Raw genomic sequence first — 17,067 nt, 5'->3', positions numbered from 1 at the left:
CCCACATGCTCTTTTTTTCTGGACCATAGATACCAAAGGACAAAAACTGTACATGAATATAAGATATAGTGCAAAGAATCTGATCAGATTCTGCTCCTAGGTTTGTTTAATAGCCTTGATTGCATTGTCATGATCAAAATATTTACATATATAAGGTATCTTCCCAATGTCTTATTTAATGCATTGGTCCCATCTCTAGGTAGATATTAAATATGCTGCTAACATTCCAATACTGAACATGTCTGAGCAATAAGAAGATTTAAATTACACAATGTCCTTAATGAACACTCCATGTACTAGCAAATGCCATATCATTGCTTAATATATCAGTTAAATAATTTCTATATTTCTAAATACAGAACAGAAAGGTAGAATACAAATTCAAACAGATGATGATGATGATGATGATGATGATGAAGATAGCACAGATGTAGGATTAAACCCTGTATATTTTCTCTTCATCTTGCAAGTAGCAGGATGATCCATTTCATTTCAGAGTTACAATTGGCAAAGTAAAAGATCGCCTTAAGGATACATAAGGATGTTCAGAGGTTCAACTGTACACGTGTTTTGTAGACCTCTCTACATCCACCTTTATGAAGACTTTGCCTCTATTTGTAACCATCATTTTCTTAGAACATTGCTGCATTGTAGAATCAGAATTGAACAGGAATTTAAAGGCAATTCAGCCCATCTCCCACAATGTAGAATCCACTAGAGCATCTGAGAGATGACCATCCACCTCTAGTAGTTCATTTAAAAAAAAAGACTTTGGTTCAGACTTGATCCTGGAGACTACATGGACAAATCAACACAGTTCTTAGGCAACATTTTCTAAAGTGGTTTGCCATTACCTTCTTCCTAGGGCTGAGAGAGAGTGACCAGTTCAAGGCCACCCAGTTGGTTTCCTTTTGTAAGGAACTTGGGTTTTCCTGTTTCTAGTCCAGCATGTTATCTACTAGACAAAACTGGCTCTCCAGTTGCATCATATTCTATCTGTATCCCAACAGGCATTTCATACCCCAGGAATATCTCCCAGAACCATGCTGTATTGTGATGTGATTTACCCCCTACCTTAAAATATCCCTGCTAGACATCCACTTATATACACTTTTGCAGTCTACAAATTGGGCTGAAAAAATAGGAAGCCATTTCATCTCTTTGTCCCTCCCTCTCTCCGTCAGCAGCACCACTTTTCTTGGCTGCATGGACTACCCCCCAAAATGATAGGAACTACAGAGTGAATCTGGTGGCAACAGAGCCTCGAGGAGCTATTCAGAGACTGCAGGTTCTTACGCGAGAAGCCATTAAGTGTAGCAAGAAGAGAGAATGTCAACAGATAGATGGAAATCTTTGGGGACATGCTTAGTATCCACTTATCGTATGCCCTTAGGTCCACTGGCTGACCTAATGAATGATTTCTAACACAGACCAAGCCAGAAAGTAGCTGCTGTCCAAGGTTCTGCTCCCATTGCACTGTTGTGTTTCTCTACCCAGTTTCAGCCAAAGACTTCAGGAAATGAATTGTACATACTAAATTGGAAACAAGACAGAGAACCCAACATCACAGGATAAGCTGTATGCCTAAGTTACTTCCACTCTCAGATTAGTTAATGGTTTGCAAATTCTCCCTTGGAAGAATTAATAATTAAATAGCTGGCTCCCAGTTAGCAGAACAATTTATCACACAACCTCAAAGCACTTTGCAAACATTAATTAGTAAAATGTTCTATGTGTCATGTGAGTAGAAATATGGAAGTTCACAGGACGTAATTCTTTTCTTTTAAAATTTTGCCTGGTGCAATGGGTTGCAAGAACCAATAACTCAACCTTACTTTGCACTAGCCAGATATAACTTGGTGGAGTCCACTGAGTCCACTGAGTCCCACATAAAGGAGAAAGACATACTGGGATAAGCTGAAAGGAAAGCAATAATGATTCTCAGGGATATGGAAAGCAAGAATTGGGTAATACTAAAGAAAGGAAGGCTGATTAATAGAGATCTACCTACCTACCTTTTATTTAAAAATCCATTCAATCATATCCAATTCTTGGAGACTGCCTGGACAAGTCCCTGCAGTTTTCTTGGCAGGCTTTTCAAAAGTAGTTTGCCATTGCCTGCTTCTGAGGGCTGAGACAAAGTGACTGGCCCAAGGTCACCCAGCTGGGTTTGTGCCTATGGCAGGACTAGAATTCACAGTCTCCTGGCTTCTAGCCTGATGCCTTAACCACTACACCAAACTGGGTCTCTACCTACCCACCTACCTACCTTCCAGCTACCTAATCTGTTATTCATTTATTCAGTTAATATCCTTCTTTCCTAATCTACAAAATACATAAGGTAGCTCCCATAACAAAACAGGATCTAAATGGTTTTATTTTTATTGTATTCACAGCTTTTGCAACCCACCCCAATCCACCAACACTGGGCAGAGCATAAGAGTAAAAGTTTGTAAAACAGCATAAGAGTAATTTTATTTATTTATTTATTTATTAAATTTCTCCACTGCCCATCTCATGCAATGATGACTCTGGGCAGTTACAATGAATAAAAGAATAAGAATTCATTATAAAATAAAAATTTGGATAAAAATATGAAATATGAAGTCCAAGGTGGTCTTAATGAAATTTACTGGGGCCACATCATCAACAGCACCAGCTGTTAATATATTTTCTACTACAGATTAACATTACTATGGTAACTAATCATTTTGGCCGGGTGAAGAGGTCGAATTTAATTGTCCCCTTTTCACGTGTTAATGGTTGCATTGCCTAAGGGAAGAACTTGCCTGGACTTATTTCAGTTTCCCTTCTGTGTAGGCTTGCAGAGAATATGCAGCTGAGAGAAATCTCTCCTCTCAGCAAACAGCCTTTAAATATGTTTTGCTTTCTGTAAATAAATTATTTTTATAGAAATGCCTGGTGTGTGACTTTTCTGATCTCTCCTGGGCCAAATGCTTTCCTAGCACTCTGCTAACACCAGCCACCTCCACGATAAGAGTAACCAAACCTATATTAAACCTATATTAAAATGAATATTAAAAATCAATTAACAGTTTATATTCTGATGAAAGAGATGCATCTTGCAAATTTCTAAATGCTTCCTTGGCAGGACAAGGCAGATGGTCCTCTGTCCTGGGTGAAAAGGTAGATTTCTGACAGCAGGGACATGATTGAAAAAGCTTCCTGCAGATCTTAATTGCCTTGAATTGGCATTGGTTAGCAGCTTGATTACTACATCAGCGCATCAATGGATAGGAACTGTGCACTGCAGCACTTTTATAGAAAATAAATAAATAAGGGCTGAAATTTATTTTAAAAATAATAATGTGGGAAGGGAAAAGAATGATTTGTCCATCCAGGTACTGAATTCTCATCTTTAATAGTTACAGGAAGGCCCAGAATTCAGATTTACATTTTATTTGGTCCCTTTTTTGTTGTTATTGATTAACAGATTACTAAAATTCTTCCTAAATGGAATGGAAAGAACTCATGATTTAAAAAATAAATGCAGGCAAAACTGATTCTGCCATCTTTGTTTAAAGAGGGTATAATAACGTGCTTTTCAATTCCCTGAAAGTCTGTCACATAGAAGGGGGCATTGCTCTTTGCTGTTCTTAAAGTTGAGGCTAAAACAGATGAATTTAACTTGTTAAATACTGGTTTGGAATATCAGGATAAGGCTTTTGAAGATAAGAACAAGTGTTCCTGTGAGGAGGGGTGAGTTTTATTTCAGTGGAGGTCTTTAAGCAAAGGCTGAACATGCTTCTGTTGACAATCGACAACAGAGATTTGATGGCCAGCAAGTTTTCTTCCCACTCTGTGGCCTAATTCATAGAACCTGATTAACGTATTTGCTGAAAGCCCTTTCCCTGACTACAAAGAACATGTTAAGACACATACGTACACACACACATGCTGAGATCAGTAAATCACCAAACTTAAAACTAATCAAAGCATCATGTTTTGCAAATGCACCTGCTGGATATTTATCTGGCTTGGTTATGTGTGATGTATGAGCTCAGCCTATCTTCCCATGATTTTACAGATCTAAACTGATTTGACTAATGCTGGTGATTTTTCCTTGATTAGGAAAGAACAACAACCCTAACAGAAATACACACTTCCTAGATAATTCCAGAGATCTTTAAAATGACTCAGTAGCTTGCATTTCCTGCCAATATTTGAGGGCTGACTCTCAGAGATCTAACTTTGAATTCAGGTCAAGAACTGGTTGGGGTGCTACATGTTACATCACACTGCAATAGATACTGAAAGTAGGGAAGTTATGGACCCTTACAGACCATGTCTGTGGATAAGTAGGATATTTGTACATACTACCACATGGATGCAACTTATCTGGTTTTCAGCTTATCCCTGAGGAAATTCAGGGCAGTGTAGTCTTCCTCCTGTCTTATCTTCATGTCATAACTGTGAGGTAGGTCAAGCTGAGAAACAAAGTATATATGAAGTTTACTTTATGGCTGAATGGAGATTTGAACATAGGTCTCCAACCATATCATCCATCCCACAGTATAGTCTCTTTTTTGTCTTTCCTGACAAAAAAACAGAATAGTTTCTGTCTATTGCTGAACAGTTGCTTCTCAAACATTTATTCCACCACAATATTATTTGAGAAGCCATTGAAATCATAATTTGAGCTTGTGTTTTAGAAATACCATCTTTTTGTTCCATGCAGGTTAACTTTCAATTATAAAAGGAAATTAATTGGAAGGTTTGTGTATTTTAAAGTAATATTACTTTAAAAGGTTTTTTTAAGGGAAGGAAATTTCTATCCCATCCTTCTCTGATAGTTATTTCTGTATAATTGGGAATATGTATTAGGCTAGGAAACTGCTTGAGCTGTCACCAACATTGTTATTAATATTTACATGGGAATATCTTCCTGAGCAATTTCCAGAGTTCCAGAAAATCTAGGTCTCAGAAGAAGTTAAGACTGAGCCAACTAAGATTGCAGGTGTGTGACTGGGAGAGTATAATAATAATACTATCAAATGAACACAACACACTTGAAGTGTGTGATATTATTTGAAAGACTACATTATATCAGTAACAGCCAATGTGCTTGTGTGCTTAAATTTTTTTTTCATTGTTTATCGAATTTGTCACTCCCCATCTCCTCCCACCAGAGGGACTTTTGTTAGATTTGACTTTTGTTAGATTTGATCACCAACTTTGGAATTATGTCTTAAATCCCCATTATCTTACCTGCATAAATCTAAGGCTGATGATACTGTCTGTGACATCATGGAAATTAACCCAATAGGAGCCAGAATGTGGCAGCCTTATACGCTTGAAGAAAAGTCGCATTGTGAGGTGAGAGTAGACTTGCCAGATTTATTACAAAGTGTGATCCAAACAAAGAGATCAACAAGATTACATGTGTAAAGTGATCAGAAGACAAAATGTGTCTGGTAATCTCTGTGTGTATTATGTGTTTGTGTTTCAAAAAGGCCCACACAGTTTATTTATCATGTTCCATGATATTACACTGTATCCTAGCTTTTCTCTGACCTTTTCTGGTTGTCAGTGTGATGTTTTTGTATGCTCTCAACTGCTGCAGGTGGTTAGAATTAATCTAAGACATAATGCTCAGCCCAAGGTCATCTTTTGAAGATGGATTTGAAATCAAGTCCTCCTTGACTGAACACTCTGTATCTCCTGTACTTCACAAGCTCCTTGTGGTTTTGGAAATTGGAAGATACTTGCTCAGATTATTAATACAATGTGCAATTCCCTGAAACGTGCAACAGCAGGCTGTCACACAAAACATAACTGTGTTGCCACAGCTCTCTTTTGTTGCTTTCCATCCACATAGATCAGTTTAATTAAGTGCTCTGTAAACTTTACCCTGAATAGTTATCAGGTTTTGCAGGTGCTCATTCAGATTGAACATGGGCATGTGCAAGTGTGAATGACCCAAATGCATCATCTATTTGAGGTTCAAGATTAAAAATTGATGGAATAAGTAAGTAACATTTAGTAATATTGTATTGTTTCCCACTGCTGGATCACAAGTGTTCAACAGCATGTTCCCCAGTTAGCCCTGATGATATAATTTACTTTCACTGGAAGGTGAATTTAAAAAGAAAGGCATTGCATTTTAAAATTATGGAAGAATTATTCTATCCCAGGTGTTGGGTGTTTCTCTTGTCTCCTAAATTCTGATCTCTGTATCAGAAATATAGCCGCAATCTACCCAGCTCCCAGGGGTAAGTTTAATATGCATGCCATATATCTGTCCTCACTCCCCACCGGTCTCTGAGGAACATTTCTAAATAGCCCAGAAAACATATTACTTTGTTGCAGCATGCTCAAGGAAGCAACTAAAAACAGACTTGCAAGCAGACAAATAACACATTATCCTGGTTCAGTTGAAAGGCAGGAGCAGAACAGCCTTGTTGCAGGTAGGAAAGTTAGAAGCTTGGTCTTTGTTTTAAGACAGAATGAATAGAACCTTCAGGAACAGCCACAAGAAAGAATGAATGAGTGAGTGAGTAAGCAAAGCAAGCAGCATGGATTCTGTTGATAGCATGTAGGATTCTGTTGATAGCATGTCTAAAGACATCTCCCTTTGTTTGCAGCAGTACCAGTTGCAAATTCATCTGTGCAAATTCCACTGTGGGAAATGACAATTATAAATGATCTACTAGAGAGAAAGGAGCTTTTTCTGCTCTGATATTCCTGCTTGTATATACATGTCTGTGTGTATGTTGTGTATGTATGTATGATCAGGGAAGGTGAAATAGAACGATTAAATCCATTAATGTTATACGTTTTAAACTTGAAATGGGATAATTAATTTTTCCAGTTTTAAAAATTGAGTTCTACATTTGAATTGAAGGGAGAGATGAATTACACTGTTTTAAAAATGGGGTTTAGCTCCAAAATAGAGGTGAATTTATTCATTTTACTTGGAAGGAACTGTATGGATGGAATTAATTCTCCTTTATTTTTTTTTTCAATTCTTTATTACTTTAGAGTAGATGATCTTCACGGAAGGGAAAGCTTTGAATAAACAAGTATACTAGTTTACATCCCATCATGTTATTCTCTTTTTAATTCTAAATGATCCTGAATCTTTTCTAAAGGGTACTCTTCTCGATCTGTGTGCCTCTTGGCATCCCTGTTCTTGGGCATGATTAGGTCAGGAGACAGGGCAGTTGGGGGCAATACAGACAAATATAGAACCATTCTACCTTTCTCTGTGCTCTGTGCACTTTGTAGAGGACAGGAATCCTGTTGTCTCTGCTTAGGTTTCCCTCCAAGAAGTACTAAAACCAAGGCACATTTTTATCCCTGGGCAAACAAATTCACTAAATTACCCATCTTTACAGTATCATTCCAAACCATAACAAAAGCACATCTTGGAGATGTTTTCCTTCAATAAGATGCACTAGTATTTTGAAGCCTTCATTACAGCAGAGGCATAACAACATGTTCATGATTTGAAAATGTCTTGCAAAAATTCATGCTACAGATGGGTCACAGAGCACACAATTTAGTGTGGGTGCTATGAAAAATGTTTATAGAAACTAGAGGCAGGTCATCCCCCATCAGTTGTTCCAAATTGGCAAACTTCCTGCAATATCACCTGAGGAAACTCCTGATTTCAAGAAGGTCTCAGCCATTTTTAATTTAATTTTGAAAAGCATGTATTGTTATTGTAATTTAGGCAGATTCACATATTTTTGGAAGCAACAAGCAATTCAGCAGCCTTTCTTTCATTACATCTCTCCACCTTCTGCCTGAAGTTGGTTGCCTTACTGTCTTCAAATGCTGACTGTGGCATCATGGACACACTTCAGTCTCCATATTTGCTTCTGTGTGTAAATGTTCCTGGTGTATGTAAGATCAGCTGCTTGTCTCCATGTTTACCGCTTACAGGCTGAACTGCCCCAGGCTGTGTAATTGGCCTGACAGCCATTTCTTCAACCCCACAAAGCAAAAAATCTTGTTGACACAGCAATTGCTGGGAAGAAAGGCAGTGACAACAGGGGCAGGGATAAAAAGCTTTGAATCCAGGCTGCTTAATTGCACAGGAAAAGATTTGTGGCTGTTTGCACATCCCAAAGCCTTTATTTTATCTTCCTATGGGAGGTTTATTGGCCAGTGGTGTAAGCACAAAATGAACAATGAATTTATCTATTCCTATAAGCTCTTCTAACACGTTTCTTTAAAGGGAGGAGAATGAGGAAGCAGTGAAAGGTTGATGTAGAGGGGCAAGAATTTAGAATATTCCAAATATATGTGGGCTTTGTACTAATCATCCCAAATACGAAGGAGGTTTGACATGTGATAACTCCTGCTGTATCAACATTCTAGAGCACTGTTTCTCAACCTTGGCAACTTTAAAATGTGTGGACTTCAATTCCCAGAATTCCTCAGCCAGCAAGGCTGGCTGGGGAATACTGGGAGTTGAGGTCCACACATCTTAAAGTTGCCAAGGTTGAGAAACACTGTTCTAAAGCCTATACAGAAGCATTAAATGCCAGCTACAGCAGTACAGATACCATACACAATTCTCTTAGGCTATGGCCCAGATGAGTTGCAATTTTAAAATTGGGGATGGGGGGATGCTTATGTGATCAGCTAGCCAGGGAATAATGGGTAGCTGCTGTTAAAAAGGAGCAAAACATTGAATTATGCAGAAAATAGAGAGGAAATCAATCCTAATTTAGAAAATAGCAGTCATTGTCCAATACTGTTAGTAATTTTGAAGCAGCTATATAATAATACTACTTTGGCAAAATGTGTTTCTCTACAAAAATTTAACTTGGCTTAAAAGCAGCCAGATGATAGTTTTCCAATTAATTCATTTCACAGTGCTCAATTATGGGTCAAATCTCATGTTAGTACATTGGAAGAGGAAGAGAAGAAATGCATGGGAATACTGTTATGAAAAAGATGCCTTAACTAAAATCAGTAGAAACTACTTAATGCATTTAGTAGTTGGTAATCCTACCAAAGGCATCCGGTGTACATGGGTGTCAAAATCTGCAAGATGGCAGTTATGGGTGATCAAACCTCTAACCTGATGAATGCAATGTAAAAGTGATGGGGCTTCAATAGTGATGCTGCACCCACCATCTTGCAGATTCTGCCCCTCCTCCACAGATGGCCCTGAGTCTGCCACACTTATTTTTGTCCCTGTATTTTGTATTCTTTTTGGCCAAAGATCTTGGGGTAGGGTATATGAGACAAACTCAATTTAATCTTTTGTGAGGAATGAAGCAACCCGAGATGACTGTGTGTAATTCACAAGTGAGAGCAATTTAAACCCAGAACTTTTCATTTAAGATTGAATTGGTTGATGTTCACACAACATGCTAAGTCCAAACAAAGCCAATAACTATATGACTTACCACGCTGGGAAAGCCACACCACTTTGTTTCTGATACTCTGTTTCTTGCAAATTTTGGTCATTGTTTAATTATGGAGAGGAAAGATGAAAAACGAGAGCTGGCAACTTCTTTTGAGTTGTCCAAATGGGAGAAAAATGGCCCAATGGAATGAATGGAGGTTGATTGTGTAAGAGACGGGAGGAGGTAGAACTTACCCATGCCTTATTTATTCCAGGTTACATCAAGAATTATTTTGCACAATATCAAAGAAGAAAATGCATTGGTCTGCACCATAGTTTCACAGGGATCACTTTTATCATTTTAGCAAAACTGGGGGTCTATTCCCTTCTATTCTTTTTGTCAAAGCACTTGCTGAGAGAGGTGAAGTTATTGCATTAGGCGTGATGCTTGTGCCTCTTTTACAATGGTTACAGAAAGGATCCACAGACAGGAGGAATATCAGGAATTTTGCAGCATATCACCTTCTGTACAATGATGGTCGCAGTGCCTTAATCAGGGCAGCTACAAGCTAGTGTGCAAATTGTGCATCACACAACAGTGCTGCATGGAGGTGGGGGGATACCAGTTGCAACTAAAAAAAAAAAGAAGGCTACACAATATCAGCAACAGGGGCTTGTGACTTCACACCTGCACACTCAGAGATTCGTGACAGAATCTATACCTGCAACCCAGCAGGTCTTCATATAATTATAATATTTTTTTTAAAAAAATGTTTGGGAGGGCACTAAGTGAAATTCTGCAGAAGGCTGCCTTGTATGCCAGCAGCAATTCTGGTCTTAATAGAAAGTACATTTTGTCAAGGTCATGCTATTCTTAGGGTGGGCTCACACATTGTGCTAAACCATGGTGTATTTTCATCAATTGGTTGAACAAGCCATGGTGGCCTGGTTCATACATGTCATGCTATGCCATAAACCATGATTGACAAACTACAGTGTCTGTGTTCACATGCTGCCAAAATCCAATAAATTGGAATATGTGTACTCCATGAAGGGTGTTTTTAATTTGGAGGAAATTGGTTTCTCTTTTACTTTATGTTTTATCTCCCTTTGGTGATGCAATTCCTCTTTTTCACTGATGCATAAACAACTATCTGACTTGTATACTGTATACCTGAGAGTAGAGGAATTCTCAGTTCTGAGATGTGATTCTGTCTCAGTTTTGAGCCCTGAAAGTCCTCATTTTAAAAAGTAAGGAACACATATTATTCAGTGGACTTAAATCCTGCCTTCAAAACGGCCATTAAGTTCAGTATAGTAATCATTCTCTACCATGAAGCTTTGAGCCTACAAAAACTTCTTCTACAATCTTATTTTACAAGAGCACCATCTAGTGGGCATATATGGATTCAACATAATTTCCAAGGCCTTAGCTATCTGCCTCACTTTAAAAAAAGTTTTTGAAAAGGTGGATTGATTGATTGATTGATTGATTGATTGATTGATGATTGATTTATCCTGGGGGGTCACCTGATTTAGGGAAACCAAATATAATTAAGATCAGATTCTGGGTAAACTGCCCAACGAAGTGGCAGCACCTAGCTGACCTTGCAATCTCAAAAAGTAAAGCAATGTCAGACCAACTTAGAACTTGGTTAGCAGTCTTTTAGGAAATACAGAGCTGTAGACTAGCCTGGGAAAGAAAAAAACACCTAGAAAAAGACACTAGTAAGCCACCTCTGCAATGTTGTTGTAAATCTATATGGATGTGGAGTTTCATGAAGTCACAGTGTCTCAAATTCAACTTGATGGAGACTTTTTTAACCTCTGAGCAAAGGGGGTATTTCTTCACTCGTTGCATAATTACCAATGGAATGGAATGCATATAGGATGTTGTTCAGATTTATCAGTTTAAAACCATTTGTGTACAATATAAAGACCAACATATAGAGACATTATGTTATTTAAAACATACAGCAGAAAAACACATTTAAATGTTTTGACTTGTCTCTTTAATATAAAATTAAATCCAATGAAGAAATGCTAAAAGAATTGATACAGTAAATGTTAAAAAAGAGCAATCAACTGAGGAATGCAAGACCTCCACTTTTGTAGGTGAAGACTTCATTATTAAAATGTTTTTTAACATTTTATCTTTTTTTCATTACTTTGCATCTTTGTTTTATATACCTCTATGAAACTAAATACCTCTAATAGGTCCCTAAAATACGTTTTTGTTTTTGCTGTTTACAACTAGCCACAACTGTTAGTTATGAAGGCTGCATGAGGCCGCTCTTCTCAGCAATGGCATTTTTGAAACAAAACCAAGACAAGCCTTAACTACTGTAGTTCTACATTAATGTGCAGTGATATACTAAATTTTGGACTTCTTAATCAATCAGTCCTCATGCTTCATCAAGATTAGGGCACTGAGCAAAATCAATGTTTTGAATAAAGTTTTCTCCTCCATACATAGGTTTTCTGAATAGGTGATATGACTTGTTTTAGAAGTATCCAAAGAGGTCCAAAATGGATTTGAGATGTTCCAAGATCTAATGTTACATTTACAACTTATTTCCACAGAAATACAGATGTACACACAGTGGCATCACTTTTGAAACTCTACCTCAGGGAACTGCCTGAGCCAGTTATTCCATATTCCAAATATGAAGAATTTCTTTCCTGTGCCAAAATGCTCAGCAAAGAAAAGGAAACGGTGAGTTTTCTGTTGTGGTTTGGATTTATGTAATTACCCAAATCCCCTTATCTGGGGATTTTGAATGAATTTAGTTCCTACATAGCTGCTTAGGTGCTGGATATCTCAGTTCTATACGGTAAGAGCAGATTAGCTGCCTTGTACCAGATTAGAACAAATTTTTGTAGGGCCCATCATCCATCAAGAACAGAAGTATATGACATTTCTACATTGCTCCACATTAGGGAATTTATAATCCCAAATTCTTACAATTGCTTCTACAAACTTTGTAAATTTTACAAATGTTTAATTTAAAAATGAAAGCAAATTCCCATTCATATATGCAATTTAAATTCATTAAGTGTGGCTATTGCCAACCTGGAAAGGACCATGATCATTGTTAAAGAGGCCACATCGTTGCTCAAGGTGAGGGGCCTGCCTAGCTGGCAACCTTAAACACACCAGTGCCAGATTCAAACATGGTTGAATACATGGTTGAATCCAGTGCCAAATTAAAGTCTTCCTGGATGAACAAGCCTTTTAATTATCCATCACATTCATTACAAAAAATTATGAATAGAATCTTATGCTTTTGAGGAAGACGACAAGAGGTCACAAGACCTTTTAGGTTTCCTTCTGTAAATTTGGAAAAAGAAATAAGAAATCTCAGTTTTTCTGGTGTCAGAAAGGGGAAAAAGCCATTTTGGGTTATTTATTTATTTACTGTAGTATATAGGTTTCTGTGCCACTCCGATCTTGACACTCTGACAAGTTTATACTTCTAGTACAATAGCATTAAAACAGTATAACAGGGAGCAGGAACACCAACATCTCAACTGAGTTTAGCCAATCAAAATCTAACTGTAAATGCAAGCAGTTTTATTCTCTGGACATTATAGAAACTCTTGACAAAAATCCAGTAGTTAATTTTCCAGCCAGGTTCTCCCTAAGAGAGTCCTGGTAATTTCAGTTAAGTCTGCTAGGTGATTATCTGTGGATGCAGATTGGAGAAGAGTGCTTCAGCCCTCTTAACACCACAGTAAAAGATCAAAATTGAATTTGTAGCAATGTTTGCTCACATTTTCTCTTCATTTGTCATGAGCATTGCTCCAAGGGTGGGTTCAAGGCATGATAAAGCTGTGTTCCAAGGGGGCTCTTGATCTGCTGTATCTAAGGCCCTCCTAGGTCTCCAATATTGTTTCCAATCTGGAACTCGTATCAGTTAATTCCATCCCATTCTTTGGGGAAGAGAAATCAGGTGAGTCAGAGAAAAAAAAAGAATAGCATTATTTCTGCTCTACCAAGAAGAGTCTAGGCAGGGCCTTGGGTTTCTTGAAGGTTCTAACATTGGAATCTTGAAAGTACTCTATCAAATACAGTAAGGCTTTTTAATTGGAGTGCATTATTTAAATCATTTATATGGAAGCATTTTCCATGACAGAACTCAAGTCCAGGAACTACAACTAGCACCTGTAATAGTTTTCCCCCAGAATGAAGTGCCAGTCAAAGGTGAATGCTGTGCACAGTGCAATATTGGCAAAACAATATTGTTGAGAAATTGAAAAGGCAAGTATCACTGTTGAGTAAACAGAGAAGACCCATTGGCCCAGAAAAGAGTCAATCAAGGAACACTATGTCAAGGGCTCCCTTGAAGTAGAGTCAGGCCTTCTCAAAGTGGCATATGTAGATAGGTTGCCCACACAAGTCATCTAGCTGCTTTCACCAGTCTCAGGAACTCAATACTATATCCACACCAGTCAACATTTTCTGTTACCAGCTCAAAGGGGTGACCCTTAGATTATTAGCACCTATAATCTGCAGATTGTTTCAGGGTGCTTCAGAGTCTTTGTGGAAAATTATTTTGAAAGGAGATGATCACTGAGGAAATTGATGTTTAGGTCAGATTTTTGGTGTTTCTATTGGCCATTTACTTTTTTACAATATTCACACAGGGGCTGAATGAATTAGCAAAGCAAGTGAAGAATTTGCCGCTCGTCAACTTTAATCTACTAAAGTACATTTGCAGGTAAATCATCCTGGCAAAAAGAAGTCATAATGTGGCTGCCATATCTGGGTTCCCAAATATATCATTAGATAGCACAATTGTTTTCAGCAGTTTTATTAGGATAATTGTGGACCAGCTGATTTTTGTCTGAATCCTTGTTGCAGATATGAGAGGCTATATTGAGACTACAACCCCAGATTGCTTGCAAACATGCTTCCTGAGAATGTTGAGACTTCCAGTCCCATCACATCAGAAGATGCTACACTGAGGAAATCTAGTGATTTCTGCTTTAGAGGACTCACTTCTATTTTGTGTGTAGCAAGATGTAGTGACTTCCCAGTTTATGTTTACCTGCACTGGGGCTAAATGTAGATTTAGTCTAATGGTCTCCAGATACTTTGACTGTGGTTACCATCATCCTCTGGCAACAAAGCCTTCTTGGTAAAAATGATGGGAGTTACGGTCCAGCCCCTCCAGAAAGCAGCACTGTTTGTCCTAGAAGGTAATCATGACAATACCCACAACGATGTTACTGGAAGAACATGTGCTTGGAACATTGAACAACCATTCCTGTGCCAGTACAATTTTGAATTGGTTCTTTCACCAGGAGTTATTCTCTACTTTTGGAAAGGGGGTTATTAAAGTGACCATTGAGGAGTTGTAAGTAATGCCTTGTCCTTAGAAATTATAACTGAAATTTATTCCAGTTGTGTGTTCTATTGATATCAGGGAGATGCATTGGTGGGAACAAGACTAAGTCATTGATCTGGTTCATATTTTGTGCTAATTCATGGTTTTCTGAATAAACCATAATGATCTGGGATCATACAACATACTGAGCCATAAATCATACTATAATAACCACAATGATTTGGTTTGGTTCATACAACATGCTGAGCCAAAATAAAGCAAAGCCATTTAATGCTTTGTATGATCTCTTACAGTAAGCTCACTGGAATCAATAGAGCCAATACATGTCCCAATAGTTTTAGTAAATCCATTTTATCTGTGGGTACATCTGGATTCAATCCAATATGTACCAATATAGAGAAAACATGAATTTGCAGAACACTAGGTAAAGAACAGTAGTTATTCTTCCTGGAATCTAGCCAAAACTTTCTGGCACTCTTCTAGAGTTTTGATCTTTTGTTTCCTTTCGGCTTTGTTTTCCAATTACTTTTTTAAATTCAAGCAAATTCTATACAAAACGAAATTTTCTGTGGATTAAAATAAACAAAATATAATCAATATAGTTAGCAATTGCACAAATGGCTGTTTAAAAGATAGTAGCAGATGAGAATCAGCCAATCCAGATCAGGCCCTGGAGGAAAGGAAATATTTAACCTTCTGCTCCTTCTTCAGTCTATTTGAATCAGGCGTCTTTCTCCATTTCAGGGGAAGAGAAGCTTCCAATATAAAATCAGTCCAGAGAACGGGACAGGCAATCCAGATCAAGACTGCAGCAGAGGCTGTGCAGTTTATTTTTAAAACAATTAATGTATGCAATTCCTAATTCTACTTAGCGTGACGTATCTAATGAGATCCTGTCATCATATATGACTGAATCCTGGGCTTTCATTCTCTTCCTGCCCTACCCCTGGTCCCCTAAATGTCTGAACAGATTCCTGGATGAAGTTCAGTCCTATTCTGGAGTCAACAAAATGAGTGTGCAAAATCTTGCGACTGTGTTTGGTCCCAACATCCTCCGTCCCAAAGTGGAAGATCCTCTGACAATCATGGAAGGTGTGTAGATGTCGATAATGATGATGATGATGCAAATTGTACAGATTCAATGAACTGTTTGAAGGATTAGGATACAGTATGAATGCTACAGTTTGGCAGAAGGCTGTTTTTTCATGCTTAGTTAAATGCACAGAAATTATCTGAAACAAATACTAGAAGTTCAAATCTGAGCTAGGTGGCATGGCAGATTTGTAAAATTTTCCTGCCCAGTACTGAGCTTTAAGAATCCATCAGTGCATTGGGAAACAGATACATAGCACAGAATATAACTACTTTCAGAGTTTGGCCTTCCATGGCCAAGAAGGAATGAAATCCAATAATCCATCCATTCCAGTTTCTGGGTTGGCCTAAATACTGTAGGGATGGAGATAAACATAATATACTCCAGCTATATTAATTGTGTAATTACCAGAGAAGCCACTCCACATAGATAATTTTAGAAGCAGCATGAAGAGTCATTCCTAGAAAAAGAAGCTTACATGTCATTGTGCCCAAAGGTAGTATAATGGTATGTGGGCATGACCTTGGGAGATAAGAGGGAGAGCCACAGACTGGGCAACTGGTATGTAAAAGATATCTCAGCCCACAGAAGGAGGGAGGGTGTAGGAAACATTTCAGAAGGGACCCTCCCTAGTTTTCCAGAGAGTAAAAGGAAAGGAGTGGAGAAATACTTGCAGTCTTGAAAGATTCTGTTAATATAACCTTACACTAAAGATAGAGCTAGTCTGGTTATGCTTCTTGTCTGGACTACTTCACAGGGCTAACAGGTAGTCTTAAGCATAAATACTCTTATCAGCTAATTAATAAACAGAACATCCAGACAATAACATAGGAATAATTTATTTATGGCAACAAAAGCAATAAAAAGGATCTCCTCTTCCCCTATTTGTTCATAATTATAGAATATTTATTTGTTTGTTTGTTTGTTTATTCTTCAAACTCCTATTACCGCCCATCTCCCCCAAGAAACGGGGACTCTGGGCGGTTTACAATAAAACATTCAGTGCCACAAGATTAATGCCAGGTATTATAGATAACAAGAGGGATAAACTTATTGTCCTTGTGGCCTTGCCTTTTTTTCTTATTCTTACATGACCCTTTCCAGCAAAAGTCATCTGTGATTCCAGCTGGACACCATTGAAAAAACTAGATCTGGATTGGCAGAAGGCAGATCTGCACATCTTGTACATTGTTGGGTAATCTGGGATATTGGGGAAAAGGTTTTACATTTCAATGGTTTGACAGTACCAGTACTAAACGAGCTTGCCCATTGCCTTATGCTGCTGGAATGATAAAAAC

At 37.9% G+C, this 17,067-nt stretch overlaps 1 protein-coding gene across 4 annotated transcripts in view; it reads left to right on the top strand.

The window, feature by feature from the left end:
• The window catches only part of ARHGAP24 (Rho GTPase activating protein 24), a 362,186-nt gene that overhangs the window by 330,153 nt on the left and 14,966 nt on the right, over positions 1-17,067 (top strand). For all 4 annotated transcript variants that reach the window (XM_063309901.1, XM_063309902.1, XM_063309905.1 and 1 more), the window contains 3 exons: positions 11,909-12,041; positions 13,973-14,046; positions 15,647-15,768. In XM_063309901.1, coding sequence (XP_063165971.1) covers positions 11,909-12,041; positions 13,973-14,046; positions 15,647-15,768 — 329 coding nt within the window. The remainder of the gene's footprint in view (positions 1-11,908; positions 12,042-13,972; positions 14,047-15,646; positions 15,769-17,067) is intronic.

This window comes from Candoia aspera, chromosome 8 (genome assembly GCF_035149785.1).
Source record: "Candoia aspera isolate rCanAsp1 chromosome 8, rCanAsp1.hap2, whole genome shotgun sequence".
In the NCBI taxonomy this organism is placed as follows: domain Eukaryota; kingdom Metazoa; phylum Chordata; class Lepidosauria; order Squamata; family Boidae; genus Candoia; species Candoia aspera.
Note: the sequence above shows the minus strand (reverse complement) of the source record. Positions and strands in the feature narration are given on the sequence as shown.